General features: G+C 43.6%; 1 protein-coding gene across 1 annotated transcript in view; it reads left to right on the forward strand.

Moving 5' to 3' along the window:
* LOC126484957 (uncharacterized) overlaps positions 1 to 26,968 on the forward strand; it is a 299,272-nt gene that overhangs the window by 59,117 nt on the left and 213,187 nt on the right. The window contains exon 6 of the mRNA XM_050108559.1: positions 22,926 to 23,040. Within this exon, the coding sequence (XP_049964516.1) occupies positions 22,926 to 23,040 (115 nt within the window). The remainder of the gene's footprint in view (positions 1 to 22,925; positions 23,041 to 26,968) is intronic.

Raw genomic sequence — 26,968 nt, forward strand, 5'->3', positions numbered from 1 at the left:
ATTAGAGAAATTTGTCCGTTCGTCACGTGAATTTTCCAAACTGGGTGTTTTAAGCTGGGCAGCGCTCACTGCAACAGAACGCCCCGCGTCATCAATTGTCGTTAAATTATCAGATGACACAATTGAATTTATCTGTTCAACACTAGGATCAAAATCAACATTAGTGGTCGGTACACACTGATTGTCCGTAATTGAAAGATTGTCATCATTACACTGCGTGTCGCAAGTACTATCGGTCAAGTTGTTTAATTCGGTTATTTCACTCATTATACCTCGCGATGTACTATTAACAGTTTTTCGCGGCATTTTTACACAAATCCCAATTATTCAATAATGAAACAAAGACAATACAAAATGCAACAAACACAAATAGAACAAAGAGCAACGAATTGCCGATGATCTGTGAGAGAAAGTCACAAAATTTGTAAATGCTAATTATATTTAAGTAAATAAGAGCAGATATCTGTCTACTTATCAGAAGATTCTCAAAGAAATACGATCCTGGTCCGGATGTCGCCAAGTGTGACCTCCCCGCAAAAATTTTAAATGTCAATATTAGTGAAATTGTAACCTCCTAGCAAGAATATGAAAGTCAATGTTCAGTGAAATGTTGTCTTCCCACAAAACTGCATAATAAAAATGAGTCAAGCGTAACCTCCTTGCAAAATTAAAGAATAATAATGGCCCAAATGTAAACTTCCCACAAAATTAAAGAATAATAATTGACCATTAAACCCACAATAATATTAATTAAATAATGATCTATGAACTGAATGTAACATCTCAACAGCAATAATTAAACCTGATAAATTTTATAAGGGCAGCGGCGCTGACCTTCGGCCCTGTGAAATAAATAAACCTGAACACAAAAACCAAAATTCTTACCTCAGTAAGCTGCATCTACTGTATATCTGCTCTTATTTCATGGCACAGCTCCGTGCAATGCTGGCCCATATTTTATTTTGATTCTTGGAGGGAATGCATGGGAAATATTATTTAACTTGAAATGAATCTTTTTCTTTAAAACAGTTACTTTATAAAAAAATTATTATTGAGGCAATTCTTGAACAAATTAATTACAATTAACATACATTACAGATGTGCGCAATGCTGTTTCATTACCTTCTATAATAATATACCTCGTCCCGAACCGTGACCAGAGATGCAAGGAGAGCACACCGCCGACCCATGTCGACGCCCGCTCAGTACAACCGTCCACTGGCTACTACTACTGCCGACTGACTGCTACTGCACACAGAGTGCAACTCGCAACTGACAACTCGCAACTGAACACTCGCGCGGTCAAGCGCAGATTAGCAACGATAAATAACTCTCTGGTCATAGATTCTGTCATGCCTCGCCATCGCTGGTAATGAATACATTTGAAACGTACGCGTTTCAAGCCTCAGGGAACTTCAAGCGTATCTCGTCATTCCTTAGTACTTCTGTATCACACTTCTTTGCGTATTGATTCTTTCTGATTAATGTCTTAAATTTCAGCCTACTTTTCATCACTACTGATTTGTGATCTGAGTCTATAAATGCTCCTGGGTACGCCTTACAATCCAGTATCTGATTTCGGAATCTCTGTCTCTAACTGAAATTATCCCGTATCACCCGGACTTTTCCAAGTATACTTCCTCCTCTTGTGATTCCTGATCAGAGTATTCGCTATTACTAGCTGACGTTTATTGCAGAACTGAATTAACATTTCTCCTCTCTCATTCCTTGTTCGAAGCCCATATTCTCCAGTAACCTTTTCTTCTACTGCTCCGCTTACAACGGCACCCCACTCTCTCATGACTATTAGATTGTCGTCTCCCTTTACATACTGTATTACCCTTTCAATATCCTCATACACTTTCCCTATCTCTTCATCTTCAGCTTCCGACATCGGCATGTACACCTGAACTATCTTTGTTGGTGTTGGTTTGCTGTCGATTCCGATAATGCTGCTTACGCTAAGAATTAATAATAGAGATGTCTACCATTGCGTAGTCTGATGTCGGCTAACAATGACTGTGTCTATGAAGTATGTTTAAGAGAGAGAGAGCGTAATAGGAGTTCGAAACACAGAAATCTGAGTGTCATGGAGCAGTTATGGAAAGGCAGTATAGGTGAAGCAGCACGTGAGCACAGATTTAATTATTTATTGTAAGAAGTCTACTGCATAAACTTTGAATTAAGACTGATCATCACAAAACCCGACAATGAGACTTTCAACTTGCACTTTTGAAGCTGGTTTCGAAAAAAATTGCTCCATTGTGTTGATAGATGTTTTGCGCATGGGATCTTTTAAACACCAAGCAGAGCATGCAGAAACAAATTTTAATGAATTTATAAATGTGAACAATGATAGGGCACGGTTTTAGGGAAGTGGAACGTATTAGAGAATGTTAAGAGAATCTTCTAAAAATATTTGTTTGACATCAGTAACCCAGAAAAGAATCAAACATTGCTTCACAGCTGTTACATATTCTGCCGTATTACTTAATTCTTAGAGAACAAGATTTATTCTCGAAAATAGTGTACGTGAGTAAACTCTCTTTTCAGTATTTTGCAGAATGTCAGTTAATACAAATTACAAATTCAGAAAAAATAATAAAATAAAAAGTTATCTGTCTTACTACACTTTTACAAATCTTTGAGCAAATACACTCTAACCGCTCTAGTCTTACAAAAAGAAAGAGAATACACACATTTATAAAGCATACGAAATATGCACACAGCATTTAACTTAAATCTCATAATTAAAAGCAATTTGGTTCTTAAGCACTACCAACCACTTTTTCTGGTATTTCTCTCAAAACTTCAGACGTTACTCTTTCTCTCTCTGACATTGCACGAACAGGACAACAAAAGTGAACATTGTTTATTAAATTACCATTCAACAGTTACAGTAAGCCAAGAATCCCATTTCCTTGTCAGTCAGATTCTGCCTGTACCGAATAGAATTGTAGTACACTTTTATCATATTTGCGAGCGCAATCACATGGCAAAAACGTCGCTTCGCAGGTTATTAACCCTGCTGATTCCCCAGATTCAAGTACCGTCTGTCTTAGCACATAGTCAAACACCTGCTGCACATTTCTCTGTCCTCGCTGATATCTTGCCAAACCACACACCGTGATACAGGATAGTCGAGCAGCGAGTGACGGATACGAGCTCCTTCCCGCGCTGTCCGTCTCGACACCAGCTGCGGGATCCGCCGTTCTCCTTGCTGCGTGCGTCAGCACCCAGCGGTGCCGTACTGCTCGGTTCGTTGCGCCCTCTGTTGGTGTCCACAGTTACCTGCAGACAGCCACGCCACGATAGTGCTCGAGTCTCTGTGCACAGCTCGGCTCTCCAAATCATCTCCATCTGCTCCCTCTCTACAGCACTCAGATGTCGATTATACAGGGTGGTCCACTGATAGTGACCGGTCCAAATATCTCACGAAATAAGCATCAAACGAAAAAACTACAAAGAACGCAACTCGTCTAGCTTGAAGAGGGAAACCAGATGGCGCTATGGTTGGTCCGCTAGATGGCTCTGCCATAGGGCAAACGGATGTCAACTGCGTTTTTTTAAACAGGAACCCACATTTTTATTACATATTCGTGTAGTACGTAAAGAAATACGAATGTTTTAGTTGGAACACTTTTTTCGCTTTGTGATAGATGGCGCTGTAATAGTCTCAAACGTATAAGTACCTGGTACCACGTAACATTCCGCCAGTGCGGACTCTATTTGCTTCGTGATACATTAGCCCTGTTAAAATGGACCGTTTACCAATTGCGGAAAAGGGTCGATATCGTGATGTTGTATGGCTATTGTGATCAAAATGACCAGCGGGCGTGTGCTATGTATGCTGCTCGGTATCCTGGACGACATCATCCAAGTGTCCGGACCGTTCGCCGGATAGTTACGTTATTTAAGGAAACAGGAAGTGTTCAGAGACATGTGAAACGTCAACCAAGACCTGCAACAAATGATGATGCCCGAGTAGGTGTTTTAGCTGCTGTCGCGGCCAATCCGCACATCAGTAGCAGACAAATTGCGCGAGAATCGGGAATCTCAAAAACATCGGTGTTCCGAATGCTACATCAACGTCGATTGCGCCGGTACCATATTTTTATGCACCAGGAATTGCATGGCGACGACTTTGAACGTCATGTACAGTTCTGCCACTGGGCACAAGAGAAATTACGGGACGACGCCAAATTTTTGCACGCGTTCTATTTAGCGACGAAGCGTCATTAACCGATAGCGGTAACGTAAACCGGCATAATATGCACTATTGGGCAACGGAAAATCCACGATGGCTGCGACAAGTGGAACATCAGCGACCTTGGCGGGTTAATGTATGGTGGTGCATTACGGGAGGAATGATAATTGGCCCCCATTTTATCAATGGCAATCTAAATGGTGCAATGTATGCTGATTTCCTACGTAATGTTCTACCGATGTTACTACAAGATGTTTCACTGCATGACAGAATGGCGATGTACTTCCAGCATAATGGATGCCCGGCACATAGCTCACGTGCGGTGGAAGCGATATTGAATAGCATATTTCATGACAGGTGGATTGGTCGTCGAAGCACCATACCATGGCCCGCACGTTCACCGGATCTGACGTCCCCGGATTTCTTTCTGTGGGAAAAGTTGAAGGATATTTGCTATCGTGATCCACCGACAACGCCTGACAACATGCGTCAGCACAGTGTCAATGCATGCGGAACATTAAGGAAGTCGAACTAATCGCTGTTGAGAGGAATGTCGTTACACGTATTGGAAAATGCATTAAGGTTGACGGACATCATTTTGAGCATTTATTGCATTAATGTGGTATTTACAAGTAATCATGCTGTAACAGCATGCGTTCTCAGAAATAATAAGTTCACAAAGGTACATGTATCACATTGGAACCACCGAAATAAAATGTTCAAACGTACCTACGTTCTGTATTTTAATTTAAGAAACCTACCTGTTACCAACTGTTCGTGTAAAATTGTCAGCCGTATGTATGTTTGTGACTACTACAGCGCCATCTATCACAAAGCGAAAAAAGTGGTCGAACTAAAATATTCATATTTCTTTACGTACTACACGAACATGCAATAAAAAATGGGGGTTTCTATTTAAAAAAACGCACTTGATATCCGTTTGACCTATGGCAGCGCCATATAGCGGGCCAACCATAGCACCATCTGGTTTCCCCCTTCAAGCTAGACAAGTTTTCCGTCTTTGTAGTTTCTTCGTTTGACCCTTATTTTGTGAGATATTTGGCCTGGTCACGATCAATGGACCACCCTGTATAGACCAGTCGCTCACCTTGTATAATCATAAATTTTCTAAGTGTTTTGCGAAGTTTGTTTTATTAGTTGTGCTGAATATTATTCTTGTAAATATGTTGTCAAGTTACAAATGCTATTTGTTATTTAAGAAAGAGAATGCGCGTGGAATGTTAACAATTTGTAAGTAGACACGCTGGCCTATTCAGTGAAAAGCTATTGTCAAAGAGTGTAATAAATTGTAAATGCATTATCGCTGGGCGTGCGAGCGCGCCAAAAAAGCACCAGTTCGAAGTCGCGAGGAGGCGATTTGTGTCGTTTGTTGTGTGTATTCACTGGAGGGGCTATGCAAAAGTGCGGAGATAAAATGTCTGTTTCCGTAGTGCGGAGCAGTGAAAACTGATAGATAGTTGCTTTGGTGGATGTTTAATATGGGCATTTATTGGGCACAGCACAAATGTAGCAAGAGTATTTCACAAAACATCAAGAGGACTGTGGGATGGCAAGAAGATCAACCTGTGGCCCGTTTTACCGCTAAATGAAGCCACTCGACAAACCAACGGCATCATAAAGTGAAGTAAGATCTAGACATTTTATAACTAGAAGGATTTCCTAGAAGAAAGAACACAACATGTCATTCTTAACGGTTCAAAATCTGCAGATGTAGAGGTAATTTCGGGAGTACCGCAGGGAAGCGTGATAGGACCTTTATTGTTTACAATATACATAAATGACTTAGTTGACAACATCGGTAGCTCCGTGAGGCTATTTGCAGATGGCACGGTTGTCTACAAGAAAGTAGCAACATCAGAAGACTCGTACGTACTCCAGGAGGACCTGCAGAGGATTAATGCATGGTGCGACAGCTGTCAGCTTTCCCTAAACGTAGATAAATGTAATATAATGCGCATACATAGGGGCAGAAATCCATTCCAGTACGATTATGCCATAGGTGGTAAATCATTGGAAGCGGTAACGACCGTAAAATACTTAGGAGTTACTATCCGGAGCGATCTGAAGTGGAATGATCACATAAAACAAATAGTGGGAAAAGCAGGCGCCAGGTTGAGATTCATAGGAAGAATTCTAAGAAAACGTGACTCATCGACGAAAGAAGTAGCTCACAAAACGCTTGTTCGTCCGATTCTTGAGTATTGCTCATCAGTATGGGACCCTTACCAGGTTGGATTAATAGAAGAGATAGACATGATCCAGCGAAAAGCAGCGCGATTCATCATGGGGACATTTAGTCAGCGCGAGAGCGTTACGGAGATGCTGAACAAGCTCCAGTGGCGGACACTTCAAGAAAGGCGTTACGCAATACGGAGAGGTTTATTATCGAAATTACGAGAGAGCACATTCCGGGAAGAGATGGGCAACATATTACTACCGCCCACATATATCTCGCGTAATGATCACAACGAAAAGATCCGAGAAATTAGAGCAAATACGGAGACTTACAAGCAGTCGTTCTTCCCACGCACAATTCGTGAATGGAACAGGGAAGGGGGGATCAGATAGTGGTACAATAAGTACCCTCCGCCACACACCGCAAGGTGGCTCGCGGAGTATAGATGTAGATGTAGATGTAGAAGTGTAATAGGCTGAAGCGTAACTGGAATTTTATTGCTTGAATAACATTGTTTACATGGATATTGTCACGTACATAGTTTTCCTAAGTCATCATCCAAGTTGCATCCATCCTATCCCTTTGTATGAACCGAGATAATCAGAAAATGAAGTGAATATTAATTAACTAGATTATCAAAAGATAATTTATCCAACTTTTGGACAGTTACGTTAATAATGAAAAATCTCTGGCTGTAGCATGAATAATGTCAGAAACAGAATGGGACAAAAGCCAGTATTAATTTATTTGCCAAAAATAGAGTAACTCTCATAATAAAAAATTGGAAGTAAAACTTCACGTAAGTTGGACACTGAATTTCATTGCCAAAGCACAGTTCTAATTTATAGCTTGAGGCATAATTTATAACTTTCACTACAAAGAAATATTAGAGTAACTGGTAGATAATTACCAGTCCTTACCAATGTGTTAATTCAAACAATCTATCTGCTTGCTACAATTACGGCAGTCAGTATTACGGTGAGTAAAGTAACAAAACGTTTACGTCCACTGTCAGCGTCCGCAGCTGGTGGTCGTGCGGTAGCGTTCTCGCTTCCCGTGCCCGGGTTCCCGGGCTCGATTCGCGGCGGAGTCAGGGATTTTCTCTGCCTCGTGATGACTGGGTGTTGTGTGACCTCCTTAGGTTATTTAGGTTTAAGTAGTTCTAAGTTCTAGGGGACTGATGACCATAGATGTTAAGTCCCATAGTGCTGAGAGCCATTTGAACCATTTTTGAACCACAGCCAGTAAACAATCTTACCTTGATTGACCCTTGAAAATTAATATAATGTGTTGTATGTGTTTGCTGTTGTATCATTATTTGACTACTGTTGGTTTGGGTCCGGGGTTGTTTGGGAGAAGAGACCAAACAGCGAGGTCATCGGTCTCATCGGATTGGGGAAGGAAATCGACCGTGCCCATTGAAAGGAGCCATTCTGGAATTTGCCTGGAGTGATGTAGGGAAATCACGGAAAACCTAAATCAGGATTGAACCGTCGTCCTCCCGATTGCGAGTCCAGTGTGCTAACCACTGCGCCACCTCGCTCGGTGACTACTGTGACATGTGTGGTATGAAGTACTTGAAAGTGTGCGTTAGGTACTGTTCCTACGTTATGATGCCAATAACTAGGGTTACGTAAAGTTGCTTACTAGTATGAGGTTCAGTTACAATTTAATTATTCTTGTTCCGTTGAGGATCTGGCGACCATTGGCTATTTTCATTAATGACATACTTTGAAAACTTTTCTTTCCAAATGTTCCATTACCTACTGTTGATTAATAACTAAATTACGTAATAAAATATATAAACTTAACCGAACTTTGTTTGTAATCGTCATTGCTAAAATTCTGACCAGTGGCGGTTCGGTTATAACTCCACCTACTTCCCTCGGTTTTGCTTTATTCCTCGGAGAAGATGCCTTTTTGCCACAGATTAGGACTTTAGGTACACGGCCATATAGAGAAACCTATTTAGCCGGGGAGGTAGCCAGGGAGGTAGCCGGGGAGGTAGCAAGGCCGATACTGCGGCATGGCTCACAATGATAAGCTAGGTCTCCGGGAACTGACTAGACAGACAGAACAGCTTCGCGAAATTTTAATTAGACATCGTGAGGTATTATCTGAAGCGCCTGGTATAATTAACGAGGGAAAGCCACGACGCTGGGATCACGGATTTAGTTCAAACTTTGTACACTTTTAAGGCCATAATAACAACATAATGTGCAAGTAGTTCTACAGTGGCAATTTGGAGAAAATCGCAAGACAACTTTTACGCGTCTAATATCTATCGGATGTATCTGTGCGTCGATGCCGTAAGTTAGAGTTCATGGTGGTCAAGTGGTTCAGCCGGTCTTAGGCTGTGGTGAGGCGCGCACGCCTTGTTTGCAACTCGCTTGTTGTGCTGTTTGCGAACGAGCGCGCGTTTGTTTACTTCCGCGTAACGGCTTGTCTGAGAGTCCGACTTCATTAATGGTGATGATGTTTGGTTCGTGGGGCGCTCAACTGGGTGGTTATCAGCACCATTACAAATTCCCAAACTTTGCTCAGTCTCGTCTCGCCACTTTTATGAATGATGATGAAATGATGAGGATAACACAATCACCCAATCATCTCGAGACAGGTGAAAATCCCTGATCCCACCGGAATGGAACCCGGGACCCCGTGCTCGAGAAGCGAGAACGCGATCGCGAGACCACGAGCTGCATACCCTACTTCATTGATCATCACGACGTTTTCTTACCGCCAAGCAACAACCAAATTAACTTTTCCATTAGACCACGAACAGCCGAAGGAGTATGAAGTCTAACGTTTTATACGGGATGAAATGCGTCTCCCGCCACAAGACGCTCTCAGAATACATTTTTCAAATGGTTCAAGTGGCTCTGAGCACTATGGGACTTAACATCTGAGGTCATCAGTCTCATAGACTTAGAACTACTTAAACCCAATTAACCTAAGGACATCATACACGTCCATGCCCGAGGGAGGATTCGAACCTGCGACCGTGGCAGCAGCGCGGTTCCGGAATGAAGCGCCTAGAACCGCTCGGTCACAAAGGTCGGCGTTCATTTTACAATCCTCAGGACTATTGTGTACATAAAGCTGGTGAATGACGAGCTGTGCGCGGATGTTGTGCGGCGCGGTGCTAACCATCTCAAGTTTTGATACTCTGACGGACATACAGGGACTGTAGTGGTTGATCACGCTGGTTTTGGCCTCTGAACGTTGCGGATTTCCAAATACCCATTTGAAGTACCGTCGGACGATGTGGCAGAAACGTGGAAGACGTTCGAAACGTACCGTGTCCATAATTACATCCGTCAGATAAAAATTGAACTGCGGAAACACGTGCCTTCCTACTTGGTTATTGCCGGCTGCAGGGCTGTCGTCATGTACGATGGCCAGCCGCGCACCTGTACAGGCTGTGGCCAGGAAGGCCATGCCCGTTCTGAGTGTCTCCGATCGGAGACGTCGCTCCTCCTGCACTGCCCACTGTGTTACCTCTGTCTTACACTTCTGCCGCTCTGCTGCCTGCAACGCCATCCTCTGAATCAGTCGGAACCGGTGTCGACTCTTCTCGCCGACGCGATGGACGTTTCACATGTGTCTCCTACACCCCTGCCGGAGGCAATACGAATGAACGACGACCGTCAGCAGGCTCAAACTGTCTGTCCCGACCCTTGGTGGTTGATCACGGAGCAATACCTACCTCCGCCTTTCTGCCATCTGCCCACATGTCGGATCACAGCCGCCCTCTATCCGACACGAAACATTATGTTAGGAAGTAAGGGTCCCCGAGGAAATGCAAGAGACAACGTCGAACCCCTTCTGATGACTGCTTCCATCGGAAGTCTGCACGCGATGACGACCCTGTTATTGATGGTGCGCTGTCCTCTGACGCCCTGACACCTAACGACGCGAAGTCCCTGCCTGCCTCCCCAGTCAGGTTCCAGCTCTGGACACCGACCTTCCCCCACCTGCGTCTGATGCGGCCGCCTCTCTTTCTGTGTCTGACGCTACCTGTGAGCGCACCTCTGATAATGTTCCACTGAACCTATCCATCGACAAGTCTGTCTCCTGGGCGGACGGTGTCGATGTCGACGCTGAGGATGGGCATTCTGGAGGTGTACAGAACGATGGACCGCCGTTGGTGGGTCGGCCCCCTCCCAGTCACAGTGATGTGCCCTCCCGTGGGGGCCTAACAGGGAGTTCCCTGTGCTTGTCCCGTGTTTGAATCGCCTGTCCTCGTGCCGATGGCTCCTTCCCAGACTTATTGCCTAGCCACTGTCAATGTCAACACTATTCACGTATGCCACAAACTGGCTTTACTCCATGACATGCTGTATACCGCGGACGTTGACATATCTCTCCTTCAGGAGGTGTATGTTGCAACTTCCTGTTCTCCTTGGTTGTACAGCACTCGTTTCTCATGCTACCCATACAGGTAGTGGGGTGCCGATCCTCTTATGGCGGTATCCTCGCTGATGCTGTTGCCTGTCTCCCTGATGCCAGAGGTATGTCTCTCATGTTTAATGGCGTCAGGATCGTCAATCTCTATGCGCAGTCTGTTTCTGGTCGGCGCCGTAAACGTTCCACCTTATTCTCAGAGGCAGTCACGCCTCTCTTCCTGGGCCGGCAGGATGCATTGATCACGCGGTGTGATTTCAACTGCAGCCAGGCTCCGCGGCGCTAGCGACAATTCTCCAGCACCTCAGCCCAGTAGATTCTTGGGTGCATGTTCATGGCGATCTTCCTGGGTTTACGCATTTCACTAGCCATTCTTCCAGTCGACTCTATCGTGTTTACACCTCCCGCGATATTATCAGTGGGGTGCAGGCTGCTGAAGTGTGTCAACTGCGTTCTCTGACCATTGAAGCCATCAATCTCTGACGCGAAAGGGTGTAGCGTGGGCATAAACCATGGAAACTGAACATGATCCACCGTACTTCACCCGACGGCCGGCAGCTCATCGAGCCCAGTTGGGCAGCTTGTCGTCGAGGCCGTGATGCCTAACAGTCTGCCCTGTCGTGGTGGATGTTCAGAGCAAAGCCTGCTCTCCACAAGACCTTGATTCGTTACCGAAGGGAGGTTGGGGCGTGGCGGCGACGGACTCAGGAAGTCTATTTCACCAATCTCCGGGAATGAACTATGATGCCTTATTCGCCAGAGCACCAGGCGTTGGTAAATCGTGCCCAGGCAGAGCTCACGTCCCCCTTTCGCCTAAACCTTGAAGGAACTATGGTTTGGGTGCGCACACACGATAGGTTAGTGTAAGAGCAACCATCTATACATCATAGCGGAACGACGCCACAATCGGAGGAATTTTATTAATGTTCTTACGACTGGTGATGGGCAGCGTTTTGATACACAACGAGATATCTGGTCTGTCCTCCAAACACATTACATTACGCTGTACGCTGAACAATGTCACCGCCCTGCCAACATTATGACAGTCTACAGCCTCTTCTTCGGCTTGGTTCACGTGGATGCCACGATGGATCTGAATGTTAATGTCATGAAGTCCATGACCCTATCCAGGCGGGTTCTACTAACAGGTTGCCTGCCCCTGAAGGCCTCGCACTGGAGTTTAATGTGTCCCCATAAAAAAAAAGTCACAGGGAGTGAGATCTGGTGATCGGGGAGGCCATTTCATGAAACAGCTCGCTCCGCACCCGAACTCGCCATGTTTGCGTCTAGTGCCGACTATCGGCAAATTTCCAAACTATGCTGTGGCTGTACACATGAAAAAATAACTTTTAGGGTTTCTCTTCAAAATGACATACGTATTATATCTGTACAATGTTTCGCTCTTGTGCAATAAATAATTGAAAGTGTTCCCGGACTTTATGTACACCCTGTACATATTCCGTGTTCATTTTATTTCATTTTATGAGCTGTCATTTTCAGACAAGTAGCGCAAACTCCTCGATTTATTTTTCGACTTTTGTTAATATTTTGTAATGCCATTTATAATAAGAAAGACGGCCGATGTGGCCGAGCGGTTCTGAGCGCATCAGTCCGGAACCCCGCTGCTGCTACAGTCGCAAATTCGTATCCTCCCTTGGGCATGGATGTGTGTGATGTCCTTAGGTTAGTCAGGTTTAAGTAGTTCTAAGTCTAGGGCACTGATGACCTCAGATGTTGAGTCCCATAATGCTTAGAGCCATTTGAATCATTTTTATAATAAGAAAGTAATTCCGTCTCGTTCCTTGTTCTGGCAACAAGACCTTTTGTCGTTGTAAAGAGACTCTGACACTCGTAGCGATCAGAAGTTTTTTCAGTGACCTCACATTATTAATTTAGTCATATTTTTAGAAAAATTGCTTTGGAAAATGGAACAAGCTAATTAATAAATACGTCAAACTTTCAGTTGGTTCTCCGCTGAATGTAAACATCAGCCCAGTAAACAATTTTTGAACGTTCTTTAAAATCTTTATTAGTTTTATCATTAATCAGCCTTACTACTTTCTTAGGCTGGTTCTGAGCTGTAGAGTGAGCTAAGTTATAAAATATGACTAATAGCGCCCACTTAGCACCTGATGGACATGTGTCGATGCTTGTTGAATGAATACATTAACAACTTATTTTAAGATTACATTTTATTTCCTTATGCTACAGATTTACATTTTATATCGGGTCTACAGATACCTGTGGCATTCAATAAACTTAGATAGCTAGGCAGAACGCATAGAAGGCAGTAAATTTCCAGTTCCCACACTGGCTGAAGTAAACACTGGAACACTGTAGTTGCCGGTAAGCGGCGGGGTGAGACCCTGTGTCTTACTGCGAGGACAGTTGCTCCATCGCACGATACGCAGGGAAACTACACCCTTTCTGGCGAGAAGCAACTAATTTTGTTTAATAAATATATACCAATACAGATATTAGGAGAAGCCTACTGGTCTTAAACACTTCCTTATAACGGTACTACGAAGCAGCTGTCATTTTAATAAACAGATGAATAAAATTTGAGATAACGAAGTTTACGAACACCTGTGATGTTTCACGATTGCGAGATCTCGACTGTGAGGCACACTCGTCAGTCGCGGATAGGATGCGTTTCGATATACAGGGTGGTTATAATTAAAGCTAAACTTTCAAAAAGCTGTAGAAATAACACCACTGGTCAGAAAGACGTCGAATTGCAACGGAATATTATCGGAGAAAGGGGAAAACGTATGTCAGAAGCAAAAAATAGGGTGAAAATCAATCAATCGAAGGCCGCTGTATGTGCCAGAATACGTAAATGAAAGACCTGTCATGCGCACGATCTAATGAAGTTCGTATAAACACTCCGGGTATACGGCTTTTCCTCCTTTCGCGTCTGCGACGTTCGCCATGACTGTCTCAATGGAGGATCGCGCTGTATTGCAAGAGTGATGACTGTGCCCACTTCGCTCTGCAGAAGTTCCGAACACTGAAGGATTTGAAAAAGGGCGTTGGTTCGATGATTCCCGTGGGTCTGGAGAAAATGATCTGTAAATTCGAAAAGACGTGTTCTTTTGGTGTGCAAACTGCTAGAGGGAGGAAACGAATTGATTCGATGTCAGTGGAAGCAGTGAGCACAGCAATGCAGGAGGAGACGAGTGGTAGTGTGTAAACTTGTAGTGCACGGAGAATTGCCCGAACATTGGAGATGTACGTGGGCACGGTGCGTAAAATCCTACGAAACATCCTTCTTTGCTATCCATTCAAAATTACACATGTGCACGAGTTGCTTCAAGTTGACCTGCCGGAGAGATCTTTGCTTTAGAATTTCATGCTCGCATGAAAGTGGACAATGATTGGACATGGAGGATTTTGTGGACAGACGAAGCTCACTTCCATCTGAAAGGATATGTCATTACACAGAACTGTAAAATATGGGCAACGAAAAGTCCACACGTAAAACAACCAGTACTGAAAAGATCACTGTATGGTATAGGTTTACGACATCATTTGTCATAGGGCCATATTTTTTCGAAGAGTCAAGTGTTTCCGGTCCTGCTAGCTGTACCGTCACTGGTAAGCGCTAAGAGTGTCTTTTGCGCAACAACGTCAGTCCAGCTCTCCAACAGCGTGAATGTGTGGGTGGGATAATTTTGTGCAAGATGGTGCACCTCCACACGTTGCAAATTCAGTTAAGCAGCTGCTGAATTGCGTATCCGAAATGCTAGAATTATCAGCCACCATTTTCCTACAGCCTGGCCGTCCCGAACACCTGATCTTAATCCTGAAAACTTAGCTGTATTGAAGGCAAGCATTGCGCAACACATTCTGAACGTCAACCATGAAACATTTCGCTCAGATGTGGAACATGCTGTTTGTCGATTTCCGCTTGTTGCAGAAAACGGTGGACAGCATACTGAACATGTTTTCTTCCAGTCACACGGAAATTAATAATCCGATTAATAATCCGATTAAATTTTGATTATTGCTTTTTATGTCGTTTGGGCCTCAGGACAATTGAAAACCGATGTGATTGATGTTCTTTATGCCGTATTTGGCCTCAGTAACTTAAAAACCGATTTCTACCATCCGATGTGATGTGAACTCGCCGTGGTGGATAGACTTATGTAACTAACAGTATCACACCTGTACACTCATGCACACTGAGTAGTACATTTTGTTTGACGTCAAACGTACACCTCAGTCATTGTTGTATGATTCATTTGTCATTTGTAGTCGACCACTATTAAATTTTGATGCTTACAGCGCCATCCATTGCTACATTTTGGAACTATTTATTTTTATTCTGCCATACGTTTTCCCCCTTCTCCGATAATATCCCGTTGCAGATCACGTCATTCTGACCTTCTGACCAGTGGTGTTATTCTTACAGTGGTTTGAAAGTTTAACTTCAATTGTAATCACGTTGTAGTTCTGTCGTTAGACTATGCTCACCAGAAATAGCTAGTTTAGAGTTAATAGGTAATATATTGCTTAATTTACTATGAGATTACAATGCCTTCATAAATAAACACACGTTAAGGACATCCACGTATCTTGTTTCAAGCAATATAGCTTCCCTCTTTATCACTTGAAAATTGCAGGGTACAAAATTACACTTTCCAGAGACTCTGATGGCGCTGATACTGTTTCTGCGACGGACATCAACTACGGCAGCTTTCCAGCTAAACAAGTACCAGGAAACCTTACGTGACGACTCACTAAGATAATCCAAGGATGGGTTGTTTTTCCCTCAAATCCCGGATGGAAAAGCACGCCCAGTCATGTCTTACGCCTCCTATACCATCCTCTACGCGCTAATGATCTAAACTGGAGGCTTAGTAAGAAAGGGAGAGGATTTTACATCGGGTAGGGAAATTTATGACTGAAAGCAAATTATAAGTGGCCAAAAGCACGTCAGATTCATTCAAGAAACATACATTACTATCAACACAAATTGACATCCGTTCTATCTGTTTGACTGTAAGCACAATAATCCAGAAAAATCCTTCATGAAAACTCCTCAGTTACATAGTGGGAACGTCGATATTGGAAGAAAGACAGATGTTACATTTGCAAATATCGTGATCTATACAGAATTTCCCTACTTCTACATTTTTGTATGCATATCCTTTTATTTATGAATGTGACAACTCCTCCTTTATCCGTATTGGATCAACATAAATATGCGGCCCTCTTATAACAACTTCCGTTAAGATTTCCTGTACCTGTGGTTATACAAACATCAAATAAAGTTTTGCATCATCCCAGTTCCCAGAACTCCTGAAGATAGACGTTGAATGTGGATATTGTATCACACACGCAGTCCCTTTGACTATTCAAACTCGTCAAAAGATGTAAACAACTATGCAGGAGCAGCGCCTAGCAGAAGGAGGGGCACCGACAACCATTCAGTTCCAGTCATTCCACCAGGAAGGAGGTACACGACTCGTGTTGTCTGTAGCTCAACCACTCCTACACGGTCAATACCGCGGTTCGATCGCATCCGCATTGTTACTTCGTGCCAGTAAGATCTCTCAATAAGGGAAGTGCCCAGGGGTCTCGGAGTGAACCAAAGCGATGTTGTTCGGACATGGAGGAGATACAGAGAAACTGTCCATGACAAGCCTCGCTCAGGCCGCCCAAGGGCTACTACTGCAGTGGACGACCGCTGCCTACGGATTATGGGTCGGAGGAACCCTCACAGCAACACTGCCATGTTGAATAATGCTGTGCAGCCACAGGACGTCATGTTACGACTCAAACTGTGCGCAATGGGCTGAATGATGCGCAACTTTACTCCCAACGTCCATGGCGAGGTCCATCTTTGCAACTACGACACTATGCAGCGCGGTAGAGATAGGCCTCACAACATGCCGAATGGACCGCTCAGGATTGGCATCCTTTTCATGGATGTGTGTCGCCAATGCCTTCAACCAGACAATCAGTGGAGACATGTTAGGAGGCAACCCAGTCAGGCAGAATGCCTTAGACACACTGTCCAGCCAGTGCAGCGAGGTGGAGGTTCCCTGCTGTTTTGGGGTGGCATTATGCGGGGCCGACGTACGCCGCTGGTGGTCATGGAAGGCACCGTAACGGGTGTAGGATACGTGAATGCCATCCTGGGACCGATAGTGCAACCATGTAGGCAGCATATTGGAGAGTCATTCGTCTTCATGGAATACCATTCGCGCCTCCATCTTGCACATCTTGTGAATGACTTTCTTCAAGATAACGACATCGGTCGACTAGAGTGGCCAGCATGTTCTCCAGACACGAACCCGATCAAACATGCCTGGGACAGTTTGAAAAGGGCTGTTTATGGATGACGTGACCCACCAACACCTGTCGGGATTTGGACCGACAGTGCCTCGGTGAACTTGTGGATAGTATACCTCGACGAATACTGGCATGGATCAGTGCAAGAGAACGTGCTACTGGGTATTAGAGGTATAGGTGTGTATAGCAGTCTGGACCACCACCTCTGAAGCTCTTGCTGTATTGTAGTACAACATACAATGTGTGGTTATCATGAGCCATAAAAAGGGTGATCTCTATTCCAATTTTCTGTACAGATTCCGGGACTTTAGGCACCGAGGTGATGAAAAACATTTTTGATGTGTATATGATGTTCAAAGAGGTGAATTACATCAGTTTCTTTTCAGCTCTTAAGATCTTGTAAACAAATTCATTATTCTATTTATTACCCCCTAATATTCCGATGAAGCAAATAGATTTCACTTTTTCCTTTATTGTTATACGGTAAACTTGTCGTCTCTGTCAATTTACTTTAAACATTTACATGCATACTCCGTAAACCACCGCATGGTGTATGGCTGAACGTACGTTGCACCACTACTACTCTTTTTCTCTTCCTGCTGCATCAGCAAACAGAGCGAGAGAAAAACGACTGTCTATGTGTCTCTGCACGAGCCATAATTTCTCTCCTCTTATCTACGTGTTCCCTAAGCGAAATGAACGATAGCGGCAGTGGAATCATTCTGCGTCAGCTTCAGATTCTGGATGTGGAGAAAACGGTCCTCAGGGGTTTACTTCGCGAGATTACAGATGGTGTAATCATACGAATTTTTTTTCAGAAATAGCCTAACGGAGCAATTTCCGATTATTTCGCCCCAGACGAACCCGTTTTACTTCCTAATTGTGCGAATGTGAAGAATATGTTCAACTTAATCACTAAATTATGCAAATCACACACAATTGTGTTACTGGTCCCGTAAACACTGTAAAATTAGATATTACATCTGTTCACTTACCCATGTAATCACTAGTAACCAAGCAATTTACTTGTGAAAGTGTGGCAACGGGACTCGAGGTACGATGTAAACATCACCTTCGTAATTTGACAGCTGTCACATTCAATTTGCCTTCGTCGCAAAGCTGAGACCAATACCGAAGAATCAGCTTTATTTTATTGGTCGGTGCCCAGAGACTAGTGACGTACTCCGCAATCTACGTACGCGACCTTATCAAACATTAAACAATGCCAATTAAGTTTGAAAAACAACACTGCACATGCGTTTAATAACACTTCCCCCCAAACAGGCACACAAAAAACATGCAGCTGCAGCAGCCTTAATTTAAGAAAAAGAAATAGTTTAAGTAAAAGAAAAATACTTATAACTAATGGTGAATCAACGAAGTTATAATAAAAGTTAAAATTTCACTTCAAGCAATTTTATTAATGCAAGGAAATAAAAGAAAAGGAAAGAAAAGGAATCAGTTTTATAATGAAACAGGCGATTTATAATATGAACTGATGAACTGTGTTCGCCTTTAATTGGGGAGAGCGCATGCAATGCAGCTTTTGTTTTATTTGTTCGAAAGGTGTGGGGGCGTGTTGAGATGACGGCGGTGGTTGTGATGTTGCAGATAAAGCTGTTACAGCAACTCCGTTTGTCGTATTTCCGCGGTGAAGTATGCTGATGGTCGTCTTGCTTAGGCTGCAAAAGTCAACCGCACTAGCGTTTAACAGGTCAGTGGCAGAGCAGACGTAACTGTTGGTGATAACACACAGCTTCCATATGCACAATTTATTACTCGTTATACATACATAGTTCTCATTTCACTGCTTTATACACTGTCCATGACGATTTACAACTGAGATATAACAGTTCGTCACGTTTGCATATTACCACCTATTCGCTAAACGACAGTCAGTAAAACCGTTCTTGCACCTGAACCACAATTGCAATTATGTCCGTCGCAACAGTTACGGCTTCAAACACTCGGCCTTTTATTAAAAAGATGCAATACACAGTTTTATGGAGCCTTGGATCTCACGACGCTGTTAAATGTAAAAACAATTTCACTCACAAGGTAGCAGTAAAAATAATGACTACTCGCCATAAGTATTGTCAACACCGGTTGAGACACAGTCCATTTACGAATAATCTAACCGTACGATGTTTCTGTTCATGATCATTTCAACATTCATTACGTACTGCAACGATAATCCCAACTGTCTGTCATTAAGTTCTACGATACACTGTTCTCGTAAGTTGTTTTTTTGCTATATTACCGCACAGACACACTAATACTCCCTCGTTGTGTATCGCTGCTCCACTATCACTCTCGAAATCGGCCTCAGTGCTTTCACGTCTACGGTTTACATAGATGTTCTTGGGATCACAGTTAGTGTTACGAATGAGGATAAAATGAACAAAAGAAAGGAAAGTCTGTCCACATTCAAGTAATAATAAGAAAACATATTTATCCATTAGAAAAAAAGAAATTACGTTTTAATGTTATTGCCAAACACAGTTATGCTACACCATCCAAGATTTGAATATTTAGTCTAAGAAAGCGAAAGAAATGACAGAAAAAAGAGAAAAAAGCTACCCATCATTAATGGCTATATCTCGACACGGTTCACTAATTTTCTCATTAGTGTTTCGAGACAACAACGGTGCGTTTCCTCCAGGGATTCCCATTTGAGTTCACAAAGCACCTCGGTCATACATATTGACTGAACGTATCAGTAACAAATCTAGCAGCACGCCTCGGAATTGGTTCGAAGCCTTATTTTATTCCGACCCGGCAGGAATACTAAACACTCGAGCAGTACCCAAGAATGGGTCGCGTCAGTATTCTATACGCGGTCTCCTTTAGAGATGAAACCGACTTTCGTAAAATTCTCCCAGTAAATCGAAGTCGACCACTCGCCTTTCCTACTGCAGTCCTGTAACGCTGCTGTATGAATTCTGAATCAGACCTAACGGTAGTGTCCCACGTGACCGCAGCAACTACAGGGATTTTCCTTTGTGTGCCGTTGGCCATCACTTGTTTCCTGCTGGTAGATTTGCTAAAATAGCTTACCGAATAACTGTTAGGATGTTGACCTCGTATCCCGGAGGAGAGGAAATCAGATCCCTGTTTGAATATTCTGACTTAAGTTTCCTGCGATTGCTCTGGACCAGTAAAAACTAACGACGACATGGTTCCACAAATGAGAGGCAACCACTTCTGCACCATCCTTCAGAAACGAATGCGGTTCTGCGTCTTTTGTGAATTTTCCATGGTTTGCTTTGTTTGACTGTTTGGCGTGACCACGAATTCCTCTCCTACGCCAACCATTTCAATCTAAGAGCAACACTTGCACCAGAAGTCTTCAAACTATTTGTAGGATGTATTACAATGTCTGTCTTCCGCTACAGTTTTTGCCCTCTAAGACATTTTTGACTGTATACCTCTGTGCGCAATCTTCTGATGAAAGTATCCGCATGGTCAGTGGTAAGGAGTTACACGAGAAACAGACCACTATTCAGTGTCTTCTAAGATGATAAACACAGATTCATTCACATATAGACTGGCACACATACACGCACACGCACACACACACACACACAACACACACACACACACACACACACACACACACACACACACACAGAGAGAGAGAGAGAGAGAGAGAGAGAGAGAGAGAAACTGAATTATAGAGAGACTGCAGCTGTAATTATGAGCAAAGCCATAAATTATTGTTGGAACAATAGAGAAACCAATTCTTGACCGTCAGTGGAATGGCTGAGGGCTTGAAACAGGCCACGATGAAAGTAATCATAAACCATCAAAGCTTTTGGGTGTTAAAACTGCAACAGCTGTCTATTTAACCATGTTAGCACTACATTCGGACAGTTAGGATGGTTGCGGCCAAACACGTTACGTAATTACGCAATACCCTACGTCTAGTACCTGTCATGTCGCCATAATCGCAAAAGACATTCTCAGTTACCTAGTAACCTAGGTCTCACTGTCCGCAAAGAAAAACTTTCGTAAACTCTACTCTTAGGGGTGTATCAAAATTCAAAATTAAAACATCAAAATAAAAACAAAAAAACCGTTATGATCCATTACCTTGATCTAATTACTCTCCGGTCACATCCGTTGCGGCGGAGAGGGGTGGGAATTTTGCGGCCAAGCCTCGCGTTGTGACCCCTCCCCGCTTCACTCTCCTGCCCTCCTGCGCTCCCCGTGTCCATTCAGTTCTGTGATCACGCAAAATAAATAAAACGAAAAGGAGGAAATGGCCAACGTGGTTGAATGATGCTGTGTAGGTGGACCGGGTTCGATTCCCTACAGGGTCAGAGATTTAATCCGCTAGCGGAATGCGCCTTGTGTTGTCCTCATAATCATTACATCATCGTCGAAGTAACGTGCTGTAAAAAAACTTTCACTAGGCTCTCTAAAAACCCCAGAAGGGGTCCCTCGGCCAATAATGCTGTACTATCACTTAATTTTTTATTTTTTTTATTTTTTTTCTGTCTCCACATCCCGCACACTTCGATTATCTTCTTTTACGAAGTTCACTCAGTCCACGAATTACTTCTATACAATCCTTGGCTTCACCCGCACATTATTTAAAAAATTTCCGTAAAATTAGAACTCATGTCTGGAACTATTTAACTAGCACTGATTGTAATTTCATTCCTGAACTTTTCCTTTAATTTCAGTGACTGCTTTATCTACGTACAGATTGGACAGCTGGGGTGAAAGAGTGCACCCCTGTCTTACATCTCTTAGAATCCACACACTTTGTTCGAGTCTGCCGCTTTTAGCTTTCTTCTTGGTTTTTGTACGTGTTGTATATTAACCGTCTTTCTTTGTACCTCATAACTACTTATCTCACAATGTAGAACACCTTTTACTATTCTAATATGTCGAATGCTTTTTCTATGTCATCAGTCTTACTACCATTACCAGCTTAAATGTCGGAAATGCCTTCATCGCAGCGTTATGTTCCCCAAAGTTAACGGATTCTAACAGATCCTCTATTTTCTTTCCCGTTCCTTTGTATGCAACTCTTTTCGGGAAACTGGATGCATTAGCTGTTAAGCGAATTGTGACTTGCGACATTCTGGATTGCGTAGATGACGCTTTCCCGAAAGCCTGCTGGTGTGTCATCAGTGTCATAGACTCTACGTGCCAACATCGATAGCCGTTGCTCACCATATACCCTAAAGATTTTAACAATTTCGAAGGAATATTATCTACCTTTTATGACTTATTTTCAAAGGTAAGTGAAACTGTAACGTTGGATCGCCTTTTGTTCCAAATCGACACCCATTTTTGCTTATATCAAGTCAGAAATCAGCTCGTTACCCTCGTAGAAACACTTACCCGCTTTGTCCTCTTCGTTTAATGAACGGATTCCTATGATACTTTTTAGACAGTAAATCATAGCATTATCTCCTTACTAATTTTTAGCATCACCCAACACCAAGCGTCCTCTACATTTGCCTAGCGCAAGTGGAGTCCTACACAAAGAATTATTGGTCAATGTGTCTGATGTAAGCTTGAAATGGTCTTCCTTTTTACATGATATGAACAAGGTTTCAGGAATATACTTCATAAAACGTCAAATTAAAGCTGATGGATATTCGAAACGAAGTAGTTAGCTAGGACGAGAGAAGGGGAAACTATGAGTTTGCAAGTCAGGAGGCATCAAAGGCCGTAGGCAGCTTTTGGAAACAGACAGGCCCATAGGGGCGCGGCAGAGCAGCGTTTCGTCGTTCCTGACAAGGTCGCGCAGGGCGCTGACGTAACGGCAGGGACTCCGACACTCCCCTCTATCTGGAGCAGCTGGTCCGAGGCCCTGGAGAGGGCTGGCTCGTCCACGGCCGCTGCGTATAAATACCGGACGCCGAACTGCTGGGGCCACTCGCAGAGCCGCCTCTGTCCCCTACGCAACATGAAGGTAAGCCAGCCGCGGAGAGAGTCCGCCGCACAGGCACTCATTAATTTTTTATTTTTTGTGTCGTACGTCTCGTTCTGTAGGACAAAATCTCCTCGATTATGGAAGGTGTTGGGTTGGTTGGGTTGTTCGGGGGAGATGACCGGACAGCGAGGTCGTCGGTCTATCGGATTAGGGAAGGACGGGGAAGGAAGTCAGCCGTGCACTTTCAAAGGAACCACCCCGACATTTGCCTGCAGCGATTTATGGAAATTACGGAAAACCTAAATCAGGATGGCCCAACGCGGGATTGAACCGTCGTCCTCCCGAATGCGAGTCCAGTGTACTGGCCACTGTGCCACCTTGCTCGGTGGAAAGTATCGGTACACGAAATTACAACAGAACAGTAATAACAGTAGAAACCCTAAAATGACGACAAGGTAAACGCAGTGAACTATGTAACACGGGAGTCAGATTAATTTTTCAAGGAAATCGTCAACAGAATAGAAGGAGTGATTCATGAGGAAACTCTTCAGTTTAGACTTGAAAGCGAATCAATTACTAATAATATTTTTGAATTCTTGTGGTAGCTTATTGAAAATATATACAGCAGAATATTGTACGACTTCCTGTGCAGGAGGTGTGTTCCAAATCCATTCTGGATATCTGTCTACTATTTAACAAGAAACAACATATTAAGAGGTCAGTGTCAGAATACCCAGACTAATGCATAGAAGTCGACAAGAGATTTGAGAGCTAATAACACTTATTTCCCGAATCACCCGCTTCTGAGCCAAAATTACACTTTGAGAATCGGTAGAGTTACCCCAAAATATAATACCACAGGTCATAAGCGAATGAAAATAAGCAAAGAAGGCTATTTTTCGTGTCGAACTATCACTTACTTCACATACTGTTCTAATAGTAAAAGCGGCTGCATTGCCACTTTGAACAGTTTACTGTCTACCTGAACGCCTAGAAATTGGAACTGTTCTGTATAACTAATCATACGCCCATTCTGTGTAATTAGAACGTTACGTTTTGTTGAATTATGTGTTAGAAATTGTAAAAACTGCATCTTACTGTGATTTAGCGTTAATTTATTTTCTACAAGCATAACCCAGCCCTGATCCCTGGGGCACCCGCCATGTAACCGTACCCCACTCGGACGGCACATCATAACTATTCTCCGTAAGGTGGAGAATAACCTGTTGCTGTCTGTTCTGAAATTAAGAAGTGAGCCAGTTGTGAGGTATTCCCCGTATTCCATAATTCTCAAACTTCTGGAACAATGTTTTGTGATCAACACAATCAAGTACGTTAGTTAGAAAAAAAAAGGTGACTACCGTTCGAAATCTTTTGTACGTCCATGTTGTACCTCATAGAGAAAAGAGGATACAGCATTTTCATGACATGTATTCGCAGTTGCGAAAATGGACTGCCATCAGCTGCACAATGAATGACGACAATGAAAACTTGTGCCTGACTGGCAGTCGTACCCGGACTTCTCGTTTATTGCAATGGGTCGCCTTACCATTTGGCTATCCGAGCACTGCTCACAGCCAGAACCAAATTTCCATATGTTGTGAACCATCTGTCTACAGCCTGTACTTGTACAACCAGTATTAGTTAGATTTCTTATGAAATTTTATTCTATAGTTCTCAAATTTTGTCTTTTACTATCATGCGAAATTAGCTGCATGTTCCATTAAGATATCTCATAACAAAAATGATTTTTGCTATTGCTCTATAATGTAATTTTTAAGTTAAGTACCGTCTTGTTACGCCTTTCTTCTACAATGATTTAATAAAGATAGTTATGGGGCAAGGTAGGTTTTTCTATATTGATCGATACTTTGAGATGTGTACAACGTATTCTCTGTACAACGTATTTTATGATTTATTTAAGTACTGATCACAGTAGATAGAATACTAACGGTATTTTGAAGGTGCCTTGCAAAGAAAGGGAAAAGACGTCACATGATCTCTTTCATTACAGATGTGTTATCATATAGCACTCTTCCAATTTCTGTTGACATTTCTTATTTATTTTCTCATGTTAATGTCAGACAGCGCATATACAACAGCAACATATCTTTCATTGCAATCCCGTGACGTACCAGAGTATCAAGAAAAATAAATACAAGACCTTATATCGGTTAGAAATGAAAATTATACACCAATGATTGCTATTGCATTACTGAAACAAACACTTCCTGAATTTGGTAGACATAGATTTAAGTGATAGCCATTGGTTGAATTTTCTTTCATTCGTGTGTCATTCTCGTTGGAGACAGCAATCTAGCGCTGTTCAAAAGGTGTATCGGTATAAAATATTAGTGTTGATAAGATGTATGGCATGTATTAATTTCTAACTGCAAAGTCCTTACAAATGAGGAATTATTTTCTTATGGTTCTCAGACACTACAACTGTGCCAAATGAATAATGCAGGAAGTACGCTAGTAATAGCTGTGAGCTGTTTAGTAGAAACTATTCTCTTGTTGTATTCTAAAGTATAATTCGACAGCTAAACTCTGCTGAGTAACCATCAACAGTATGATGTTATTTCACTACATACTGGCCCACTTGATGGTAAAATAATGATTATTATACACTCCTGGAAATTGAAATAAGAACACTGTGAATTCACTGTCCCAGGAAGGAGAAACTTTATTGACACATTCCTGGGGTCAGATACATCACATGATCACACTGACAGAACCACAGGCACATAGACACAGGCAACAGAGCATGCACAATGTCGGCACTAGTACAGTGGATATCCACCTTTCGCAGCAATGCAGGCTGCTATTCTCCCATGGAGACGATCGTAGAGATGCTGGATGTAGTCCTGTGGAACGGCTTGCCATGCCATTTCCACCTGGCGCCTCAGTTGGACCAGCGTTCGTGCTGGACGTGCAGACCGCGTGAGACGACGCTTCATCCAGTCCCAAACATGCTCAATGGGGGACAGATCCGGAGATCTTGCTGGCCAGGGTAGTTGACTTACACCTTCTAGAGCACGTTGGGTGGCACGGGATACATGCGGACGTGCATTGTCCTGTTGGAACAGCAAGTTCCCTTGCCGGTCTAGGAATGGTAGAACGATGGGTTCGATGACGGTTTGGATGTACCGTGCACTATTCAGTGTCCCCTCGACGATCACCAGTGGTGTACGGCCAGTGTAGGAGATCGCTCCCCACACCATGATGCCGGGTGTTGGCCCTGTGTGCCTCGGTCGTATGCAGTCCTGATTGTGGCGCTCACCTGCACGGCGCCAAACACGCATACGACCATCATTGGCACCAAGGCAGAAGCGACTCTCATCGCTGAAGACGACACGTCTCCATTCGTCCCTCCATTCACGCCTGTCGCGACACCACTGGAGGCGGGCTGCACGATGTTGGGGCGTGAGCGGAAGACGGCCTAACGGTGTGCGGGACCGTAGCCCAGCTTCATGGAGACGGTTGCGAATGGTCCTCGCCGATACCCCAGGAGCAACAGTGTCCCTAATTTGCTGGGAAGTGGCGGTGCGGTCCCCTACGGCACTGCGTAGGATCCTACGGTCTTGGCGTGCATCCGTGCGTCGCTGCGGTCCGGTCCCAGGTCAACGGGCACGTGCACCTTCCGCCGACCACTGGCGACAAGATCGATGTACTGTGGAGACCTCACGCCCCACGTGTTGAGCAATTCGGCGGTACGTCCACCCGGCCTCCCGCATGCCCACTATACGCCCTCGCTCAAAGTCCGTCAACTGCACATACGGTTCACGTCCACGCTGTCGCGGCATGCTACCAGTGTTAAAGACTGCGATGGAGCTCCGTATGCCACGGCAAACTGGCTGACACTGACGGCGGCGGTGCACAAATGCTGCGCAGCTAGCGCCATTCGACGGCCAACACCGCGGTTCCTGGTGTGTCCGCTGTGCCGTGCGTGTGATCATTCCTTGTA

The sequence above is a fragment of the Schistocerca serialis genome, chromosome 6 (genome assembly GCF_023864345.2).
Source record: "Schistocerca serialis cubense isolate TAMUIC-IGC-003099 chromosome 6, iqSchSeri2.2, whole genome shotgun sequence".
Lineage (NCBI taxonomy): Eukaryota > Metazoa > Arthropoda > Insecta > Orthoptera > Acrididae > Schistocerca > Schistocerca serialis.